This window comes from Argiope bruennichi, chromosome 8 (genome assembly GCF_947563725.1).
Source record: "Argiope bruennichi chromosome 8, qqArgBrue1.1, whole genome shotgun sequence".
Lineage (NCBI taxonomy): Eukaryota > Metazoa > Arthropoda > Arachnida > Araneae > Araneidae > Argiope > Argiope bruennichi.
In genome coordinates this window covers 79,382,774-79,406,814 of record NC_079158.1, presented here as the reverse complement: position 1 = coordinate 79,406,814, position 24,041 = coordinate 79,382,774, and the positions used below count along the sequence as shown (strand labels likewise).

Sequence of the window (24,041 nt, the reverse complement as noted above, 5' to 3'; positions counted from 1 at the left end):
AGAATTTCCTTACGAAATACTATTTTTTAAAGAAAGCTAATTCTTTCTTTCATTTTTATGTCGTTAAAAACTGTCGTAATGATCAATTTCTTAACAATTTTATTAAAATATTTATTAGTTTATGAGAAGTTTTTAATACACTATGTATGAAATTTCTAGAAATATAAAGTTTAATGAAATTTATAATAATCTGCATATTGGATTAATCAATTAGCATCGGTCAGTTAGCAGTGATTGTGCTATCTAATGCGAAACGCTATTGTACATAATCCATGGATATTAGTTATGGGCAGATAATCCAGCTTGAGATGACGGTTTGGCACAATGAGAGTAATACACATAATTAATGCAACTTTCAAGGTTTTGTAATTCAAAGCAATGCAACTTTTATTCAAAGGAATGCAAGAAAGAAAATTAGTTTCTCATCTAACATAAGGTAAAAATTTTCCTCATTCTGCTTAGGATAAAGTCAGATTAATATATGGTCAATTCAGTAAGATTAAATAATAATTAAGTTTTTTTTTTGTATTTATGCTATAGATGAGGTGATATAAAAGTGTTGGAAAGTGAATCACAGCCAATAGTTGACTAAGAAATTGTTTGAGATAGCTTAAAGAATAAATGAAAGTGTGAAAGCTGATTGAAATGAAGCTAAAATGTTCCTCACTGGGTAAAAAATAAAGAATATATGATGTTTCCCATGCAGCTAAATAATATTTTTAATGCTTATTTGAGCAAGTTTATGATAAATATTAGAAATATAGTCAAGTATAAATTCATTTTTATTCCTCGAATATAATCCATCAAACGCAGATTGAATATTGAGTATTCTTCATTTTTCACAATTCTTGCGAGAACGAACAAAAGTATAAAAATTCTATTGAAAATGACATGAAATACCACAAAAAATAAATATTTACATTTCTTTCTCTAAATTGAAAAAAAGAATCTCAGATTTTGTACCACTGTTTAATTATTTTTGTTTAAACATTTTTGTGAATTACATAAAACTTCAAAAGAACTTTCTGAAAGAAAGAAAAAAAAAATGAAAAGCATTTTTAAAACGAGCGAAGCAAGAATTTAAACAGCATGTCTACATCTCATTCTTTAACTGAAATCATTATTTTAACGGACATATTCATGTATCCCGAAAATCACAATCGCAATAATTCCTAGAACATTTTTTTTTCTCTAGAAAACGAATCTTAATCCTATCTTTGTTAGCATATACACTTCTTAGCGACATTCTACGAAAAAAAGGCTTAGCTAATTTTAATTGGGTAGCGGTAAACAACGTTATATTTTTAAAGCAGTATAATTAGAAGTGATTCTCAACGATTTTAATCCCTTCTAAGCTTATTTACAGCAAAAGTTTCGCAGAAGAAAAAATATGTATGCCTGTAATTAAAGAGTTGTCCTCTCCAATTAGCAACGCTCCAAGAAATGAATTGAATCAACATCGTGTGAAAGGGTGGATTAAGAAGTGTTGCAAGAACTGCGTAATAAGATGAAGGGATTATTTGGATTTTCTATTATTACTCCCCCTTTTATATATCATATAATTAAGGTTATGATAACAAGTCTTTGCTGTTACTGAGAAGATATAGATTGTATTTTACAGTGGGTGAATTCATTTTCGATAATTATTTACTTGTCTTAGAATAAGTATGTCCGGTATTTGAGCGTTCGAATATTCAAATAGGTCCAAAACTGTGTTTTAAATAATAATCCTAGATAGCTTCTTTTTTTTGGAAGGATGATGTTTGAATTATTTGGGTAAATCTTAAGAGTAACTTATGCTTTTTAGTTATTGATCATTTGGTTATTTTTAATAATTTATAAATAATTTGCAGATAAAAAATGATGCAATAATTTGTTATTAGAAAGTAGACAAAGTCTTTTTCCACGCAATTCTCTTACACTGCAGGCAAAAATTTGTAATTAAATTTCGAATTTGTAATAAATTTCTTGTTTCGAAATTTGGAAAATTAAGATAGATAGTATTACTTGTTAAACGACGAAATGTAACTTAAATGTTTAATAGACATTAAACTCTGGACATAGACATTAATCTCTATCACAAAGAGAGCTTAAAACCTTCTAATTTAATAAAATATTTAAGTTTTTATCTAAGTGTTTAAATATTTTGACTCGCATCTATTGCTCTTTGGGGCAATAATCGCTCCCCCAAAAGTGCTTCAGGCTAATAAGATTTGAAATGAGAATATCAAAGGACATTTAAATTTCGATACTATATTCATATTAGTCGCATTTATTTAAAATATTTAATTAAAGCATATATAAAGCATGAACAAATATTACCATGATTATTATTTAACTGAAAGTAAAATAATTATTTCAGAATACAGATTCTCTCAATCTTAACCATGGGAGAAAATGTATCAATTACTCAATAGAAGAAATATTTGCGAAAAATTTAAATATTCATTAAGTGTATTGTATCTTAGCTAATTTAAGGAATAATTTTTAAATAAATACAAATGCATTAAATCAAGTTGTTTGATTTTGATATTTGTTCACATGAACATTCTTTTAAGACGCAAATAAATTTCAATTGTACAAGACTAATAGAATCATAGTAGAATTTTCGGTTTATCAACAAATTTGAACCTAAGCAAAGATGATCAAAAATTTTCCCACAATGAGGATTAAGTTCTGAAGTGTTGTTTCTACTGTATAAAAGATTCTATGAATTAGATATGATTAAACATAAAATAAATCCAATTATTAAATTAATAACCATTATAATAAAAAAATTGAAAATTAAGTTACTTAAATTAATAGGCACTTTTAATATAAGAACTAATATCCAAAATTTTTATATACCAATAAATAAGAAAAATCCAATAAAATCAGCAAACTTTATATCTAAAATAGTAGAAAAGTGATAGATTATCATTCCTTTTTTATACCAGAAATTAATTTTAATTAAATTACTATAATCAATTAATAATATAATTTATAGAAAAAAATCTTCAAATTATAAAAAGGACCTTTTTAAATTTCTGAAATTTTTAAAGAAGAAAAATTACTTAAGGATTTTAAAATTACTTAGTATGGTAACTGAAAACGTAAATCATAAATGAATATAACTAATTAAAACTATACATAAATATAATTTCATATTTATTAGTTATGTAGTTATCAATTTTATGGTTATGTAATTATTAATTTTTTAAGTACGTAGTTATTAATTTTTACTAGGAATTAACAAAAATGAAATCAAATTTCAGATGTTATTTTAATGATACATTACTAAGAAACAGTGGAGATAACTGAATTACAGAAGGATTTGAATTAACCAGGCTCCATCGTATATTACTAAATGAATAACTCTATAGCACCTGAAAAAACAACGATTAAACCATAAACAGCATTTCAAGTTTTCAGTTTATTTAAACTTATGCGTCATTACACCTAAAGAAAAAATACGGATGGTGAATCTTGAGTTGAAATGAAATCGTGAAATCTGCTATTCAATTTGAGCATTGAAATTATTATTTTGAAGTTAACAATTGTCATGAAATTTCTCGCCCAATGCGTGCGGATCCATGATTTTGAAAATTCTATCAATCGTTCGACAAAATATTTCAACATTGTACTTACCGGAAAGCACGATCTGCGCTGAGCTCTGAATGGACTGCAAACTTCCATAAGCGAAACATTGATACATCCCCTGATCTTCCCTCAGGACTGAAGTTATGTGAAGGACTTGGTTGGCAATTAAGCGAACCCTGTTGCTGGTAGCCAGATGGCGAGTGTCCTTAAACCAGGTTATTGAATGAACGGGATAACCCTGGACACTGCAGTTGAGAGTGGCGGAACGGCCAGATTCTGTTGTCAGCTGGGCAGGGAACAGAGAGACAGACAAATTCCCTGGAAGAAACAATGGAGTAATTGTGAAAAGAAACGTTAATTTTCTTTATATTTTTCCCTTTTTATGTTCAGAACACTACTCTAGTCTTTATATTGTCTAAATGACTTGCTGTCTTTTTGAACAAAATAGTAGTTAAGGTAGGAAGTGGTTTTTAAGAGGAAAAAAATCTTTTCAGCCATATTTTTAACATTTGAAAAGTACATTATATACTTTTTTGATTATTTTGATTTGTTCCAGGCTTGTCAAAAATATTCTTTTTTAATTTAATCTTTCACTTACTATCTTTGGGAAAAATCGTTTTATTCGTATTTTAAGTGCATATATAAATTTGTAAATACATTTCAAAATACGTTGGACATTTGGAAAAAATCCATGCAGAAATTTATTTCAGATCCGAATTTTTATGGTGTCATTGTGTTTTTCCAATTCCGCACTATGATCTCAAGTAAACACATCGATTCGAACCCGACATTTTTTTTGCAAGTTTTGTGATTTGTGGTTGGCAGCAACTGCAATGCGAATCTGGCCACTATTTAAACTTGCCTCGTGTAAGTTTTTTTTTTTTTTTTTTTTTTTTTTTTTTTTTTAGTGGTGGAGTATGTGAAGTGGTTTAAGCTGTTCGGTCGAGGCGGAAGAGAGGTTAACTATGTGCAACTGGTTTGTTGCTTCACCCTTTTAAGATGGTTTCTTTCAGTTCAATTAAATGTCAGATGGAAAGGACGAATGGTTCAAATCTATTGACCAAGGTCTGGTAATGTTAATTTGAACTTTGATTTTAACATTTAACGTATTATTTTTATTGCTTCAGTAATGATCACATTGACTTTATAATCAATATAATTTGTTTTAAGGAAGCTTAACTTTGTGCCTCCTCGACATAAAATTTCACTGTCAACTTTGCTAAAATGTGGGTTAGTTTATTCGGAGGAATAACAAAATCATTGATTTATTTCCTGCTCATAAAAATTGGATTATTTAATCAAATTTTCAATCATTGCAAAATGTACTAAAGTTGATGAATTCTGTACACTTGCTTGCTTTCTATAATAATAATAATAATAATAAAAAATTAAAGTTTTCAGAACTTTATTATCAATTACATCATCAATGCCATTACATTTTTGCTCTAATACGTGCCTGAAACACTAAATAGTGTAAAAACTGAATAACATTTTATTCTTAATCATTCGCATTTAGTAGAAATTATCTTGCTTTTGCTTTATAAAATAAGCTGAAAAAATAATACTTACTTATTTCCTGAACAAATTTTTATAACAATCAATAGTTTTTAATTATTTTTCAAAACATTTTTTTATTTCAGCAGTTGTGAAATTTAAATGTCTTTATAAAATAAATTATTCGTGAGGATTTTTAACAAGATATTTATGTAATACTTGCTGATTCTGAGAAAGAATTATTTACATAAATGTTCTTATTTTTTTATTTTATAATTTAGGTGGAGCTTTTAAAGAATATTTTAAGTCGTTTTCGTATAGTTTCAAGCAAGGATATTTTTTTTATCTACGATTTTCAATTTCCTTTTATATGGGATTAAAGATGATTGAATAGTGATTATTTGTAAAAGAAAATAAAAATTTGAATTCAAATAAATGGATTCTTTAATTTTTTAATCTGTATTTTCTGAACTGTATTGAGATACGATTCTCAATAAAAGTGACGTTTTCATATCTATTGAACACTCAATAACCATAATACTGGCAGTCACGATCGAATGAGTGTTAATCGTTCTGACGAAAATCCAGAAATGCATATCACGTTCAAAAATGCAGTATAAAACATCGGACACAAAAAAATATAAAAAATAATAAGCTAAAATTTCTATTTACCAGTGAAATTAAGCAACAATATATGTAGAAATAATTCTTTATAAATCCAATTTTTTCTACTAATTCTATACATATCTTATTTTCATTGAAAATAATTCAATAAGTGCATTCATAATAAAATTTATATTTGGATCTCTTATCTAAACAAAATTTGGCCAAAACTTATAATATTGAGTTATTGGGGAGCTTATTACGATAATGGAAGTTATTTATAGTTATTGGTAAAGAAAGAAGAAAAGTTTCCTAAAATTCGTGTTAAGCCAGTTCACTGTTGCAGGTAATATGTACATTATGAAATTTTTAGGAAAAGGCTTGCTTTGATTTAGTCATTCGTTCACAATTAACAGCTCTGATATGTAAGTGTATCATTCTTTCTACGACGAATTTTAAAAATATTTGTATTAATAAACTAAAAGAATATAAAAAGCCGATACTTTTTTTTTCCTTATTATATGAAACAATATGCTTCTCTATTGAAAATAATTTGAGATTTTTTTCTTTTTTTTTGCTACAGAGAAAAAAATGTTTCAAATAGTTAGTAGATTTTTAAAAATATCTACTAAAAGCTGTTCATTGAATATTGCTGTTGAATAAGTATTGTAAGAGAATGCAATTCAAAATCAATCCAAGCATTTTTACTCATGTTTCATATTATATAATAATGGATAAGAACTTTTTTTTTTTTTCATAATTGGCTCTGTTAGTGTGAAGGATTTGAATAAAATGTTGCCTATTTGAAAGTAAGTACTTTTTATCTTCCGACACTGAAAACTTCTCTGGATTCATTATTGTATTAATTCAAATATAAATAAAAATATTAGATTAAAATATGCTTTTGAATTTTCTGCAATGAACTGTCTATATCATCATATCCAAAATTATCCAGAAACGACGCAAATGTATATTTTTCAGATAATGTCATGCATCGCATCAATTTTAGAATTGTTCTAGAAAAGGATTTATTAGTTTCTAGATAAGCCATCAATTCATACCACACGATAAGTACCATTTATAGTAAATTCAGGAAAATGAAAGCTTAACTTAAAAATCAAAACTGTAATATATCTTAATAATAACCTGATTTATATCGGGATTAAAATATAACCGGTCATTTCAAGTGACGCTTTTGGGTAATAAATATGGAAGGCTTTGAGGCCGCCGCAATCAGAAAATTCTTTTAAACGAATCTATTTATGAGAGTGTTTTGAAAAATGATCTGGTGAGAAATATTGATTTTTGGATCACTACAAATATTTTAGCTCTTAACTGTTAAGTTTAGTGAAAGGGAATGGTACAAAACAAAATTAATTTTTAATGTGAAACTAATATATAATTTTCCGTATTTTCTAGCAAAAACTTTCCTTGATGTTATTTTCCTCCGTTATTAAGATTTATTTGAAAATTAATTTATTAATTGAACAATAATTTCAAAATATTTTCTTGACATTTGGTTTGAAATTCTCAGAAATTTTCCGTATGTAACAAAATTTTAGAAATTATCAAAACATTAAAAACGGCTAATTTATTTTTTTCAGGATAATTTCGAATATCTTATAAATTTTTTAATTATTCTAGAAAATCATTTATTAGTTTCTAGTTAAATCATCACTTCATATAATACGATAAGAATTAAGAATAGTGAATTTCAGGAAATAAAAGCTAAAAAAATCAAATTTGCAATAAATTTTAATAATTGCCAGATTTATATCGGGATCAAAATATTACCTGTCATTTCAATAATGGAAATTTTACAAGTTGTAGAATTTATGCCTGCTTAAAATCGAAAATTATTTTACACTAATCTGTTTATTACAGAGTGTTGGAAAAATGTTTCGGTGAGAAATATGGATCTTTTATGTAATTGCAAGTACAATTTCATGTTCTTAAAAGTCAAGTTCAAAGTAATAAAGTGAAACAACACAACACAAGACAATAATAAATCATTATACCTGAATTATTATATAAACAATAATAACCAATTATACCTAAATTATTACATAAACTATAACCAATTATACCCAAATTATTACATAAACTATAACCAATTATACCTAAATTATTACGTAAACTATAACCAATTATACCTAAATTATTACATAAACAATAATAACCAATTATACCTAAATTATTATATAAACAATAATAACCAATTATACCTAAATTGTTATATAAACAATAATAACCAATTATATCTAAATTATCACATTAACAATAATAACCTATTATATCTAAATTATCACATTAACAATAATAACCTATTATATCTAAATTATCACATTAACAATAATAACCTATTATATCTAAATTATCATATGAATAATAATCTATTATACTTAAATTATTCGCAGTTATTAATTATTCGCATTCTTTAATACATTTAAATATGTGATTAACTAAATATTGAAATTTCAACCGGTTGAAAACCGGGGAGCATGAATCAAAGATGATATTTAATAAGAACACATTATCCAAATTGATAATTTTTTTAGCATATTTAAATATGATGTTAAGAAGGATAAAAATATTGATAGCAATTCCGAAAATGCGTCCGAAAAGCAAATTGAAGAGCAGGTAAGTCTTGGAAGAAGTAGAGGACAGGTTCTAATTATAATTGCTTAATTTAACATTGTAATGTACACATTATCGAAATAAGAAATAATGTGTTCTTATTAGTATCTTCAGTACAGAACATTTAAACTAGGTCTCCCAAATTAAGAACAAATATACTTTGAAATGTGAATCTTTTTATAGATTTTTTTTCTGAAGTTTTAATTAAAAATTGAGCAGGATTTTAAAGTTGTGTTCGAAGTATAATATTTAGTGTTATCTAGAATAAAGTACTTACCAAATTAGCAATAACTTCACTTTTTATTTAAATTTCTTTAATTTGAAATCAATTCAGTTTAGAAAGTGAAATCTTAGGATTGAGTGATTTATAATGGACAAATTTCACTCAACCCATAAAATGAAATTAATGAATTTTTATTGGTTCTTTTTAAACAAATTTTCCACTATTTTATTTCTAACTCTTGATATTATTTCTCAATCCTTATAAAATAATTTTGATTTATAAATTTTATATTTCTTTAAAGGCTAGTGTTATACCAATACGCCTTGAAACTTTTAACGATACGAAAGATCTCATAGATAGTTAGAAAGGGCTATACACAAGCTAATGATAAAGAAAAATTTGTAGTGATAAGGGGAATAAGTTGCACTGGTATGAAATACATTATTTAGGGAAAAACAAATAAATAAATAGGAGGATTATAATTCATTTAAATTACATTAACATTTAGAATGTTATAATACATTAAATATTTTTTTCATATAAAAATTTCCTGAAATAACGAGAAACATCTAGTATTGCAACTATTTTTTTAAATAACAAAAGTTCTTAGTGAAATCTTGACTTTTATTAATCTAATGTATTATAAATATACATGTTGTCCTTGAATTCGCAAGTCCAACTTTAAGGGGAGATAAAATACTTATAAAGAAGCTTTTTTTCTTTTTATGTAGTGATGTGGGGTCGGGAATATGATACTTGTTCTAACTTATCTGAACTGAAGGGCTCGGTGATGAACTGTTATGAACTGAAAGTGACAGTTCGCAAGTTCGTATCTGACTGCAGGCATGTTGCTTAAAAATTTTGTTATTGAATTACTTTCTGTTATTTCGCGTTTGCTCTAGAATGTTCTTATAATTTCTGTATCTTTCTAAATTTGGAATATTCTAGTCATTTCCACTTGTGGATAAAAGCAGATGTAAGGTTTAGTTCCTTGAATAAAGTTTCGAGTTGAGATTATCGAGTGTTAACTTTGACTTTAGCTAACACACGGTTTATTTACGTTAAACTCTTCTACGTTACCACGTTTTTAGAGTAACTGATTTACATGTTTAGGGATGCAACTTAGATAAAGATTTCGGAAAAAAATTATAGAATATTTAGAGGAAATTAACTTAATTTGCGTCATCAAATGGTCTTCAAAATAGTTTGAGTTGGAATGACATTGAATCAGGTTCAAACGATTCTTAACTGTTAGATAATACTTTGGCGAAAAAGAGCAATTTACGCGTCTCTGAGAAGGCAGACATTTGTCTTATAAACAGGGCTGGGAATTATAACGGATGAGTAGCATTGACGTTGTATTATGAACTCTTCCTTTCCCTATAGGGCAAAACAGATCACAAAATTTTTTCGTGTTTACATCGCCAGCATTGCGAGAGCTGTTCCTTTTATGTCAAAATACTTGATGCGGGCAGCTCGGTCTTCAGCATTTATTTTTTCAGATACACATTTAATTTTCGACCCCATATTTCTATGCAAAAAATGTTTCTTTATATATATTTAGTTTGATTGAGGAATTCAGGGACACTCTATATAGACTAATCAATATGTATAATCAAGCAGGAAAAACTTAAATATTTTTAATTAACTCATTTATAAATGAAAGTATATTTTAGTGTGTTAATATTTAACGATACTCTAATGGATTGATCTAACTAAATCGGGACTCTCAGAATATAATTACCATTTAATCGATTGATTTAATTAAGTTTACTTCCATTTATGGAGTTTCTTTAATTAAAAAAATAAGAAAAAAACCTGACTTCAAATTTTCGCAATTTGCATATCAATATATTATAAATTAAGGGATAAAAAGTAAAAACAAAAATCACATGAAAATTTTATATTTTAATACACTTATAGAAGTATACTTGTAAAAATCTATTTTAATTAGATTTATGATAAAATAGTCAAGCCCTAAAAAAGTTTAATGACCAGGAAAAATTATAAGAATTCTTAATTTAAATCTTTCATTACTAAAATACTTATATCAAAACAAGATTTGCTTCATAGAATGCAACAATTAGGAAAAATTCCAAATAAAACTTTGGAAAGGCAGTAAAGAATTTAAAATGTTATAAAACTTGAAATGGCTTTTGGAAAGCAATTAGGAAAATTGCATTTTTGTTGCAATAGGTGACAAGGATTGAGTAATTTTATATCTTCTTTGAAACATAAAATTTTATTCATCCTTAAAGCTTACCTGAGATCATCTGGTATTATTCATAGTGAAGAATAACTCATTAGCATTTGCATCTACTGCCAGAATAATTATTTTTTTGACATTTTGCAATATAATACCACATAAGAGGTATAAAGTATCTCATTTTGTTAATTGCAAGTAACTGGTTGTAAGTGATTTTAATTGGCCATTAAGAAAACTTCCCCTTCTAATAGTTCATAGAAAAGTATAAAATATTTTATGATCCTCATAAAATGACATGCAAAATAATTTGCAAGACTCAATAAAAAAATTAAGAATTCTTAATATTCAGAGCATAATGATATTCATGAAATTTTCTAATAGGGAGGCAAAATGTACAAAATAATTTTTTTAAATCCTGCGTTTGATTTATCTCCAAATGAACTTTGAAGACATTGATATAAAATTTTCATTTTAAAATGATTGAATTAATGCAATGAATCATTTTGTTTACAACACTTCTAACTATAAGCATGCGCTGTTAAGTATCATTGTGTAATTTAAGAAACTGTCACATTCTTGTGACTAAGGATGACTTAGTGATTTATGCCAAAGACGTATTTATAATCCTCCTTAAAGTAATTGTGAAATATACTTAATAACAGACCTTAAACAGCTACCAATATAAAAAGATTGTCATGATCTAAATGATCACATTTATAAATGGGTTCAAAGGAAAGAGGAAATAATGCACTAATGGTATTATTGTAAATAGTAGAATTCTGATACTTCTCTGAGGAAAGGATGATCATATTGGCGGCATATTTGATATAAAATGTTTAGAGATTATATATTTTTTCAAAAATATGAATATATTTTCACGGTTTAGAATATGAATATCATGCAATATCTTCTCATCATGCAGTAATCGAAATTCACCATCAAGCAGATTTAGTAGAATTGGCATTCGAAGTGAATATATATGGACCTAAGTTATCATGTTGCTTTACACTCAAATAGCCAGACAGATTTCCTCTGAATGAAATTCTCGAAAAATTGGATATATATCTTTAGATTCGGTGTTCAGACTACATACCAAATGTCGTAAGTCTGTCTGTGCTTTTGGAATGGCTCGAAAAATTAAGCCTCGAAGATCAATGAAGGCGCGGATGGAAGAATTACGAAAAATAGGCAACAGAACATAGTGATGACGACTCCACCACCAACTTTTACTAACAGAAATTAGGTTACTGTGTGATAAATATATAGAAAAATATTATGAGTATATTTATGTCGGTTTCATTTCGCTCAAAAACATTCGTTAACCATTTTATACATTTTCTCTGATACATAAAATCTTCTAGCACAGATATGTCAACTACATATAGCTTTAGAATCAATATCCACTTTCATTTAAATACCTTTTATACATTTTTGAGTTATTTGTAATAATACCGGTAGAACCATTACCCCACTTTTATTTGAACAACTATAATTATTGATAGAAAAGTTGGACAAAATCTTTCCATTGATCACAGTGAATAATATTGAAATTAGATGGAATAAGAAACTGAACATTATAGTTTTTGATTATATTACACTTTGCTTTATACACTATTCTGGCTGCCGCGTTCATCAAACAACAATGAGAAATAGTATTTCTTTCGTCTATTAATAAATAGAATCCTCAGACAAAATAATAAATCTAATCTGATGAAGTAAAGAATATATATGTCCTATGACAAGTTTGAAAAAGGAATATTCCATGGAGATAATGTGAATTTGAAACACTAACTTTAGCCTGCAAAAATAGTAGTGATAAAGAAATATGTACCTGCCTCTGAAGTAAATTGCTCAAAAATGGCTGCGAAAAAGTGTAATTACTATGATGCATTATTCTTTTAATAAGAATTTTGAACTTATTAAAAAAAGAGCAATGTTTTTAGTTTTAAAAGCAAAAGCTGTAAACGAAATTTTGAAAATTGTTTCTTAAACTGTTTATAATTGCGATCAAGACACCTTGGATTTCTGATTATTACTGTTCGGAAAGGCTGATTTTTTTATAAATGAATTGTTTTCTGTGTTTTTTATAATGAGCTTTACTTCTTAAAAGAAAAAATTTCTAGAATTCTTATATAATTTTTAAAAGATGAAAAAATTTATTTTCTATTAATGATATTTAGAGAACAGTGAAACATTTTATATTTGCGTCTTATTAAGGAAAAGAAAAATAAACTGTTTTTCCTTCTGAAAACAAAAAATTCAGAATAAAAAGTAAATTTCAATTAAAATTAGAAGTTAAATAACCCATCGCAATAAAAAAAGTAGGCAACTAACTTCAATGCTGCAATTCTTAAATATTTTAAAAATGAAATTAATTATGATATTCCCAAGAAAGAAGAAATCTATTTCATATTAAAGTTAAGGGATATTCATTCTCTCCAATAAATTGATTAAAAAAAATATTTAACTTAAATAAGTTTTTTTTTTTTTGTAGTTTTGGATTCCATCATATAAATTACAATTATGTATTGATTTCAATACAGTTATGCATTTTCTAATTTGTCGGAAATGGGACTTCAATTTGAATTATATATATAAGATTTCACATATGATCTTACCTAAAATATAGTGGGTTTTTTTTTTGCCCTTTTAAGCTTCTATGTAATTATAAAACATTTTATAAGTGAGCATGAAATGCATCAAAATAAAAATACATCTTATCATTCAACTCAAAATTTTAAGATGATTATTTTGGATTTAAATGTATATTTTATTTGTATACATTTACTGTCTTGAATAATTTATTAAGGCAAAGAATGTGGTAATGCAATTGTCTATAATTTCGAAATATTCAGTAGAACAAATGATTGAAAAATTATAAATGATTGTAATTTTGCCATAGAATAGTAATTTTACTATAGAATCTCCTTTAAAAAAGAGAGGAATGATAATTAAAAAATATTTCAGAATTAATTTCTGACTATTAAGAATAATTACTGTCTGTACTAAGTGGATTGATACTTTCCGCATTCTTGAGTTCAAGCAAACGATTTCACTAATAGAATATATAGAATGGAATAAAAAATATGTACACAATATCAACTCAATTAATAATGCATAAAATAATTACATTTTTTTTATTTACACATTTAATTGATTAAATTACTTCAGATTAATTTTGATGTAAAATTCTCTTCATAAAGTGATTGTATTTTTAAGAATAATAAAGCTAAAATACAAAACAAAAAAATGAAACTAACAGCACAGTTTAATTATTATTGTGTTTTATATAAATATATTCCTTTTAAGGTTAGTTTTTTTTCAGCGCAGTATATCTTTGCAGTATTTATCTTGTCTTTAAAATCCACTTAAAATTACAACATTTATTCCGACAAAAAATCAACAAAATTCTCACGAATTTTATTAAAATACCTGATAGAATTTCTTATAGTTATATATAGGTAATTGCTTTTGCATGATACTGAAATATAAGTGTCTTTAGGTTGAACTTAAATTCCAATTTTAAAAGTATATTTAAATGTAAATAATAATTTTAAACATAACAAATTTCTTCTAATGTAATGAGATGTAGTAAAACTGACTTAAAAGAAAATTTTTTGATTTTCTAAATTGAAGAATATTTCGTGGAAGAAACAACATTAGCTATCATGTTTAATTTAGGAAATTGCAATGTCTCCTTAAAAACTTATGTTTTGCTACAGTAAATAATTATTGAAAATGAAATTAAAATTACTTCTTTATATCTAGATACCAAAATAATCTCTTGGATTTTAAGACAGTTTTCATGCCAATTTTTTTTTATTTGTAGTGACTTTGCAAACGGTTCATACAAACATCTATGACCTTATCTGGTCTCCTAAATATGAGCACCATTTTTTATTAGAAAATTATATAAATCCTATAAAACATATTTGAAACTTTATTTCTCTTACTGACATTAATTTCTTTTATTCACTAAAATAAAAATATATAGTTACCATAAACCGTGAGTTCTGTTTCAACACGAACTTCACCAACGCTGTTGTTTACAATGCATATGTATTTGCCAGATTCTTGAGGTCTTGTACGTTCAATGAAAAGGCTTCCGTTGACCAGCATCATCTGATTACTGATCACTAGAGGTACCAGTCTGTTGTTTTCTCTTCTGTACCACGTGTACTGGGGTACTGGATATCCTTGTGCAGTACATGGAAGTTCAGCATTTTCACCTTCTCTAATCAAAATACCAGGTCTTCCGCTTGTGATACGTGGAGGAATACTTCCGGTAGGATCTGTATAAAAATTAATACACAAATATTTATCATTCCCATCAATGTTCGTATTAAATTTCAGAAAAATGAAAGGAAAAAAACAATAAATGAGTTGTCGAACTATTTCAAAATAAATATACCAAATATTGAGATCACGGTGTATTTGTTACATTAAATAAGGATCAACTAAGTTGTAGCCTTTTAAGTGTAAATTCATGTTCAATTAAACATTGTCTTATTACAAATTTGAAAGAGGAAACGCAAGCTTTTGTTTGAGCTATCATAAAAATGGAAAGTGTTGGAAGAAGTCGGCAAGCTTTGAATTGTTCCTAAAAGTAATTTTCAGCATCTACCAAGATATTTCGGATTAAAAAAATCACAATAAAGGTGAACTTTGACACTTCGCTTGTGTAATTTGTAAGTCGGATTTTTTAAAAAAATTGTTCTTTAAGTAAGAGTTATAAAGTGCTTCAACAACCGGAAAGAAATCTAGTAAAAAGCAATTGTCGAAAATGTATTAACAGAATAAATAAAAGCTTCAAAGAAATTTCAAATAACTGTTGCTATTGCTAATTTTGATTTTATAAAAAAAAGAATTAAAATTTTAGAAACTGAATGTTTCATGGGCTTCAGGAAGGAAATGTAATAGTGAGGAAGAAAATAAAATTATTTGCACACATTTGTACATGTGATATTACGCTTTCTAAAATAATGATCTATTTCCTTAAAAAGGAACATTTTGGAACTTTTTGTAATCGTAATACTAGCCCAATTGTAAAATAATGGTCTAATATAAAATTGCTAAAAAATGCTCGTTGCCTCTCTTTGATCCCTTTGCAAGAACTTCGTTGAATAAAATTGGCGTCGTTTGATTTATAATATTATCAACTACGCAGTAAATGAAAAATAGGCGTTTCATGGACTACCAAGATATTTCAAAGTTTCTTTGCTCTATCTAAAATCAGAAAAGATTACTCTAGTTTGAACATTATTATATTATTGTGTATCAAGCAAGTAACGCACCTAAATAATGTTCAGTAATTTTAAGCGATGATATATACTTTCATTCAAAGAATGTTATTTGTAACATTTTCAAGAAATATATCTTAAAAGTTAGAAATTCACCTAAAAGGATATAGCCTGAAAAACTTATATAATTTGGAAAACTTGCAAATTAAATAATTAATTCCGAAATTATTTGTATTTATTAAATATCTTTGCGTTCACACATAGAATATTTGATAAATAAAATTATAAAAATCATAAAACACGACTTCACATGAAATTTTTCTCTTATCTAATTAAATCACTGTTAACGTCTCTTTTAATGTTTTCATCTGAAGACTTTTATATCAACGAAAACAATAAATAATTAACACAAGAATATGAATGAAAAAAAAAATCTTCAAAGTCTAAATTAGACTTTTAACTGCTAGTTAAACATCTAAATTAAAAAAGACATGGACTTCTTATGTAAAGCAACAAGCCTTGCCTTTTCCCTTTAAAGATTTAATATCATCTATTAGCAAGGGAAAGTTAGTTCTAACAAGCTCCAATTCTCCTCCGGAACGGTCTGTCAGAAGCATCCAACTTTTAATTAACAAAGTATCCGCTTAACTGCTGCGCCGAAAGTGAAAGAACTACGATACCCTTGCTTGTCTCTGTATCTCCTCATTTTACTGATAAAACTCTTACTTAAAGTAGGAGTAATTGGAAAGGACAGGAATAATCCTGGGTAGCATAACTAAGTTACGATTACTCTAAATTCGATCGGAGTTAGAATTACTGCATGTCAACGCGTAAATCACCCAAGTTGCTACCGATTCCTTTTTCAGTTACGCCAGGCACGTATTCAAAGCGTTACTTAAACTAAATGTATGCGGCGATTCGAAATTTTTCCTTTCCACCTTTTATTTGTATGCGGCAGAGAGGCACTTTAAACTTGGCAGTGTATCGTTTTGAATGTAAAAAGGAGGTTCTCCTTTTTGCTATTCGTAATTCAGATAGAGTTTTATAGAGTTTCCTTTTCTGAAAGAGAGAAGAAAAAGCATTTTCTGAGGCGGATTGTACATTATTTCACTAAAAGGAGCGGTGAGAATTCGGAGGTGTCAGTCCATTGATATAGAGAGGCTTTAAATGTAATTTGTGAGACATTTGGGAATTTTCTTGAAATATCTAGTGCTCAGAAAGAATAGACGAGGCAAATGCACATTAGTTTTAGATACATCATATCTTGCATACTTCAGTCTATGCATATCGATTGACAATAATTTGCACATTTAACTCATTTTTTCAATAATTGTACATCTCAGCATTTAGAGTAACTTCAGCTTGTGAAAATCTAAATGTAGATTCAAACAAAACTCTATAGTGCTCATATATTAAAGTTCGCAACTGCTCTAACATTTCTACTTTTGGCAACTAGCTAGTTTAACCAGATTATTATCATTTTGGGTTGCTAAATGTTAATGTAAAATGTATATTATCAAAATTTTACCTTTCTTTTGTTAAAACCGGGAAACATGAATTTAATTGAATAAGTCGGAAAAAAAAATAACGCATATAAATTAAAATGCGAATATACTACGAAATAAAAGTATAGGTGAAATTCCTACCTCAGAATTATTGTCTGAAGAAGGCATTTTTAATCTGAATGTTTTGTTGAAATAGAATGGATGAAACAGAATATCATAACATTAAAAAAATTTTACATGTTGCATATTGTACTGAAAACCATTAAAAATAAAGAAAACGTAATATTGCATATGAAATTGTCATCAATTAATATATAATTTTTTCAGTTCAAAACGATTTAATAGCCAGTTTTATGATATTATAATTTTGAAGATTAGGATCATTATGCCATAACGATTACATACCAGAAATGGCTAAACCTATTTTCACACCCAATTAAATTTTGTTTAAAATCTATTTGATTTTTTTACTTCTTTCTTCCATGAGGAATAGTAAGTTTGGCGATTCTTATCTAGAGAATATCTAAATATATATTTTTTTTAACTTAGCTAATTAAATATCATTTAATTATGTGCAACTATAACAGCTTTTAATGAAATAATTAGAACTTCCGTTTAATAATTCGTTTATATTTGACTACTCCCATTTGGCAATATATAATAGCAATTTCTGTGGAACGTTTTCTGTACGTTAACGTTTTATATAATAGGGTTTTTCATTTTATTATTTATCCTCGTGTTTCAGATTTTAAAAGCGCTTTCAAGTAATACAGGGTGTTTATAAAGTCCCGGACCCATTTTGATGTTTAATAACTCGTAAAATAATAAAGTTATAAACAAACTTATGGCATTTATTGATGGAATAACTCATATATTTTCCTTTTCAGGTTTGAATATTTTTACTTTTGTAAATATCGTCTGCACGTGTGGTTATTTTCAGATAATTTCATTTTCCAATCTAAATATCTGTACTTTTCTAAATATTGTCTGCTTATTAATTGCATTTTTCTCTCTTTTGTTTTTGGCAACTATTGCAATGTTTTGTTTACTTTTGATGTGTTTGTTCTATGTAGTACTTTTGTATGTGATGTTTTATTCGAGTGGATATTAAGGAGAATGCGTACACCACAAGAGAAAGCACAGATTTTATGATGGTTCATAGAAATGAAATCGATAGTGCAAGCACAGAGAAATTTCAGAAGAATTTACCAAAAAGATCCTCCATCCAAAAACAGCATCTTGCGGTGGAAAAAGAATTTTCTAGAAATTGGAAGTATCGAAGATAAGAAACGTCCCAGACGTCCTTGCACAAGTGATTTTGATGTTGAGCGTGTCAGAGAGACATTTTTACACAATCCTAGAATATCTGTGAGATCAGCGGCAACAGAATTGGATATGCCAATTTCGACGGTGTACAAGGTTATTAAGAAAAAATTAAGACTGCATGCATACAAAGTTCAAATTGTTCAAGTTTTGGAACCGAACGATAGGCCTCGGAGGATGGCCTTTGCAACAGATATGCTAAGGAGGATAGAAGATGCTGCTTATTTTCTGAAGAGCATAATGTTCTCCGATGAAGCATCCTTTCATGTTTCTGGCATTGTTAATCGCCATAATGTGCGCAAATGGCTCTGTGGATGCCGACATGCTTGTCGCTACCTGGCGTGAAATTGACTATCGACTTAATATTCTCCGTGCGACGAAGGGGGCACACGTGGAAGTTCATTGACAAGGGTCATGAAACTTTTTGAGTCTATTTAACCATTTATGTTATTAATTTTAATCTATCTTTATTATTTTATGAGTTATTAAACATCAAAATGGGTCCGGGACTTTATAAACACCCTGTATTATATGAGTATATATATATATAATTGAAATGTATAAATAAAAAATTGTTCCGTACATCAAGTAGTAAAATATTCTTCTTCATCAAGAGTATATTTTAGAATCTGTAATTGCAATGTAAAAAAAAAAAAAAAAAAAAAAAAACTACTCAGTCATCACAAAGCTGAAGTGTAAGAATCAAGGCCTGAAAGATTTGATTTTTATATAGAATATATAATTATATTGTTACATCCCACTTAACTTTAAATGATGTCAGCTAAAGCCGTGAAGGTAATTTCCAGTTATAGTAAAAACGCGATGCGCTACTCGATAAGACAAATTGCAGCACCATCTACCCGCAAATTTTGGAATTCGAGTTTCTATCTCGTAAACTGTGAAATATATGAATAAAAAAAGTCAGAAAGTTGTAGAGCACTCTCGATTTAGTACAAAAAGGTACTTTACGCACATTAATACTCAAAACAAAATATTTAAAAAATGCAAATTGTGTTGTATTATATCATTTCCAACATTATGGCATCGTGAAACGTGAGCAAAGACCACTTTACGAATTAAATACGAGTATGTGTTGTGGCTTGGGAGAAACGCACACGTTTAGCACTCGTGAGAACCTACAAAGCATAAACATTTTCTGCTGATTTACAAAATCGTCTCGCCAAACACAGAGTTCAGCTCAACCATGTTTGGTATTGAAATTAGATGGATTTCATGTATTATGCAAATGAGGATGGAATGTCATGCATGATCACTAGAGACTATCGTAAAAAAGAAGTTTCTACCAAGTTATGAAGTAAAGCCAAGAGTTATGGCAAAAATTGGCAAAAACGAGTATTCCGAGTTGTTGTTAATTTAAGGTGAATGTAAGTATAAGGCAAAAAAACCCTCCAAGATTGTATCGTGAGCGTTTCCCTTATTGCCTGAATCCTGCACGATATATCATCACAATGTTGCAAAGCGTTTAAGGAGAATGCTTCGTTAACAGTCGACCTCGAATTCACACTCCTTGTAATATAAGCCACCAATTCGAACTTGCTATCGTAAGCCCTTTCCCATCCTCAGAGTGCCACTAAAACGATCAGTGGAAACCGGGGCCTCTCAAAAAGCAGAGTCTGGAAAGTTCTTAATGAATCAGGACAATCATCCACACACAATGATACACGTTACACATGGTGCAACGTTGTGATGAATAAGATATTCAACATTTCTGAGAAATATGATATGGCCGAATGAGCCATGTTTGTAGAGAAACGGAATGTTTAATAGACGTTTACATTTGCACCTATTCACTGTAATATCCGATATATGCTGCCGAAATTCCACATCAACAACATGGTCGATAAGGGTTTGGTGCAGAATTTTTAATGATAGTTTCATTGAAACCTGTATTTTGCGATGAAACATTAACAGTAATTGAAATTTCTGCGGAATGTAATAACCGGCTTTATAATCTACTGTTATAATAGCTAAATGTATGATTCAATATGACTGTGTCCCACCGCATAGGTTTTCAAACGTTAAATAGTACCTAAGGGAGACATTCCAGAATCAAGTCATTTTGTATGGCTGTTCCATAGAATAGCCTCCGTTTTCATTTGACTTGAATCCATCGTGTTTCTTCTAATATGGACATAAAACGCATATATGTCACCTCTCCACCAATATTGTAGAATCTTCGATAACACATTACTGATATTGTAAGTGTCCATCATAGCAATTTTTTTGCACAATGTGCAGTGAGATATTTAGTCCCTAGTGTAAATGTAGATGGTGGATAACGGATAATATTTTGAACAATATAAATAATCCTGAAGACAAGGGTGTGTCCCAGTTTCTTTCTTAAATTGTTTGACATAATTTTATAAATCCTGACCAAACAAATGTTCATTTTTTGTATTCTATTTTGTATTCATTTTTTTTTGTTTCTATTTGTTTTTTTATTAATATTTCACTAAGCTATCTTTTCATTATAAATCAAGAGCATCTTATGACTTTTTAATTAATTTTAGTTTCGTATCCTTAATGCCTTATCGAGTTGCGTCCAGCATTTTCACTTAACATGGACATCAACTTTAATGCCTAAACTATCACCGTTTAGAAGTCAAGAGGGACATAACGGATGAAAATGATAACTTATGTGTGTTTTATGCGGCACTAAATGCACGTGGATAACAAACATCAAGAGAAATAACATGATTCTATCTTCCCTGTTAAGTATCGAAATATTTTTGGATGAAGTCTCATCCATTTTAAAGAGTTGACATCCTTCTATAGGAGCATTTAAGGTCAGAGGTGTGAATACATCCTATTTTTCAAAAGCCCCCTAAGGATTCCAATCTCAGTTCCCATATTTCTCTTAATGACAAGAGTCATTCTAGTCTCGCTAAAGCCTATGCAGAGGGGAGCTAATTCTGTCCTTGTTATTTTAGCTATAATGTTTCATCATATTCTTAACCAGCAGTACTGAATAATTGTTAGAATAATTTTAAAATAAGGAACAAGTTATTAATGATAATGAAATGACTGTATGAATTTTCTTTCAACGAAAATGCAAAAATTGTCTTATTTCAACTATATTTTCTACAGGAAGTAACTTATATTATTAGAGACGAATCGTTAAGTGTCGCATTACTTGTTGGCAATTCTAATCTGATTCTATCTTCTAATATTCACATCGCTTTTGCTAATAGAGTAAGCCATGCTTCTTCTATTTCATGAAATCTTTATTTGACATGAAATTATAAATCAGCCATTTCCAATTCTATTACTAAATAATGTTGAATAAATTACTTACAGAGGAAGGGGATCAGAGCACTCTCAATCACGAACAAAAAAAAAAGATAGCGATTTTTTTATTCCGATAACTTGAATTTGTAAAATATTTCAGTTTCTGTATGTTATAGAGTATTTCTTCTGCGAATAAACACAAATATTTAGTCTACATATTAAATATCTGAGCCAGAGTTCAGAAATGGAAATCAATCCAGATTGACCCACATTTTCAATGTCCTGAATTTTTCTACTTCTGAACGTCAGGGCAAATTTTCATTTTATATAATTCAACTTGATTATTTGTTCATTTCTATGAACTTTATATTCATAATCTCAATCTTTCAAAATGAAGCAAATGTAATGCAACTAGGGCTCAAAATCTTTTAGAATGTACAAACATATATTTTTATGAGCAAGAAAGACATTTTGAAAGCAAAACTTTTAAGTGAAAAATAAAAATTGTAAATGACAGATATTTGATAAATAAACACTTAGAGCTAAGTTAACTAACAAATATCATAGTTTAAACATATATTTTTCCTCTCAATTCTGATCACTTAATACCTTTACATAGTGAAAATAAAAATCTATGAAAATGTATATTAATTTTTATAGCTTTGTTTTTAATATTCAGATTCGTCCATTTAGGGCATTGTTATAAAATATATGAATATACAGATATACTAAAGAATTTTTTTGTGAGCCTTAACTTATACATATAAAATAAAAAAGAATAAATACTAAATCATTACTTATATTTCATTTCTAAACAGTAATATCACTATTCATTATTTAGGATATAAATCTTCCCCATTATAAAATCATAAATCTTATTAAAACCGTCGAGAGAACAGTAATTCACGTAACTGAGGCCTAAATTTTAACTAATATTAAACATTAGCCTTGTTATATTACTTCTTATACATTTGTAGCTGTTATTTTCTGTTTTGTAAAGTGTATTAATATAATGAAAATTTACATTTATTTACTATAGTAAATTGGTTTACATGACAGTACAATATTGTGTTAACATTGTATTTCCGACCTTTATAAGGATTCATAATTGTTCATTGGCGCAGGAAAATGTTCAATTTTTTGAAAAATGTATACATATATATCATTGATTAAAATTCTATTTTAAATGATTTAAAATCAACCATTACATTGAAAAATTCCTGTCATTATGAAAGTTATGAGAAAGAAATTTTAATGAATGATGTTCTAAAGCATTATATTTATACATAATAGCTCTGAAAAGAATAAAAATTAAAATAGTTTCAAATATAGCAAAAATAATCATAAGCTCTTTTATCTCAAAAGTTTATTTTATATTACGTACAAAATATCTCAAGAATATCTGAACATTTTTAGATAAAATTTTTGTTGAATATGTATTATGTCGTCATTTCTGCAAATTGATCTACTAATTGCTTTATATTTCTTTCTAAAAATGTTTTGCGAGTGGAGGTTGAAGTGTTGAAATTGTAACTATTTTCAACACTTCATTTTAAATTAGTATATAAAATAAAAATAAATTTTACATGCAAAGGAATTTTGGTTCATTTTCTTAGATTAGGCAACTGGATTACTTAGATACTCAACATATTTTGTTTTGACCTATATTTTAAGAACAATCATATTTTCTAAATTAATTTTTTTCTCCAAAATTTACACCCATATTTATTACAGTATCAAATTAATAATAGTAGTATCAGTGCTTGAAAATTTGTGTATAGTAAAAACGTAATTTTCTAGAAAAAAAAAAGATTCTCAAAGTATTGTTCCAGAGATTCAGTAAAAGAGTTGAGCGTTTCACCCATTTTTTCATGGTTTAAGAGTCATATGCCCTCTTAACCAATGTTTATAAAAGGATTTAATGAAAGAAAACTATCCGAGAACAATGAATTATCCTTTTTGTGTATCTGAGAAGTAAATCC

The 24,041-nt window shown here is 27.8% G+C and overlaps 1 protein-coding gene across 1 annotated transcript in view; it reads right to left on the bottom strand.

Annotated features, from left to right (window-relative positions):
* The window catches only part of LOC129981975 (cell adhesion molecule Dscam2-like), a 560,888-nt gene that overhangs the window by 248,413 nt on the left and 288,434 nt on the right, over positions 1-24,041 (bottom strand). The window contains exons 5-6 of the mRNA XM_056093054.1: positions 14,741-15,034; positions 3,628-3,897 (exon numbers count right to left, since the gene is read on the bottom strand). Of these exons, the coding sequence (XP_055949029.1) occupies positions 3,628-3,897; positions 14,741-15,034 (564 nt within the window). The remainder of the gene's footprint in view (positions 1-3,627; positions 3,898-14,740; positions 15,035-24,041) is intronic.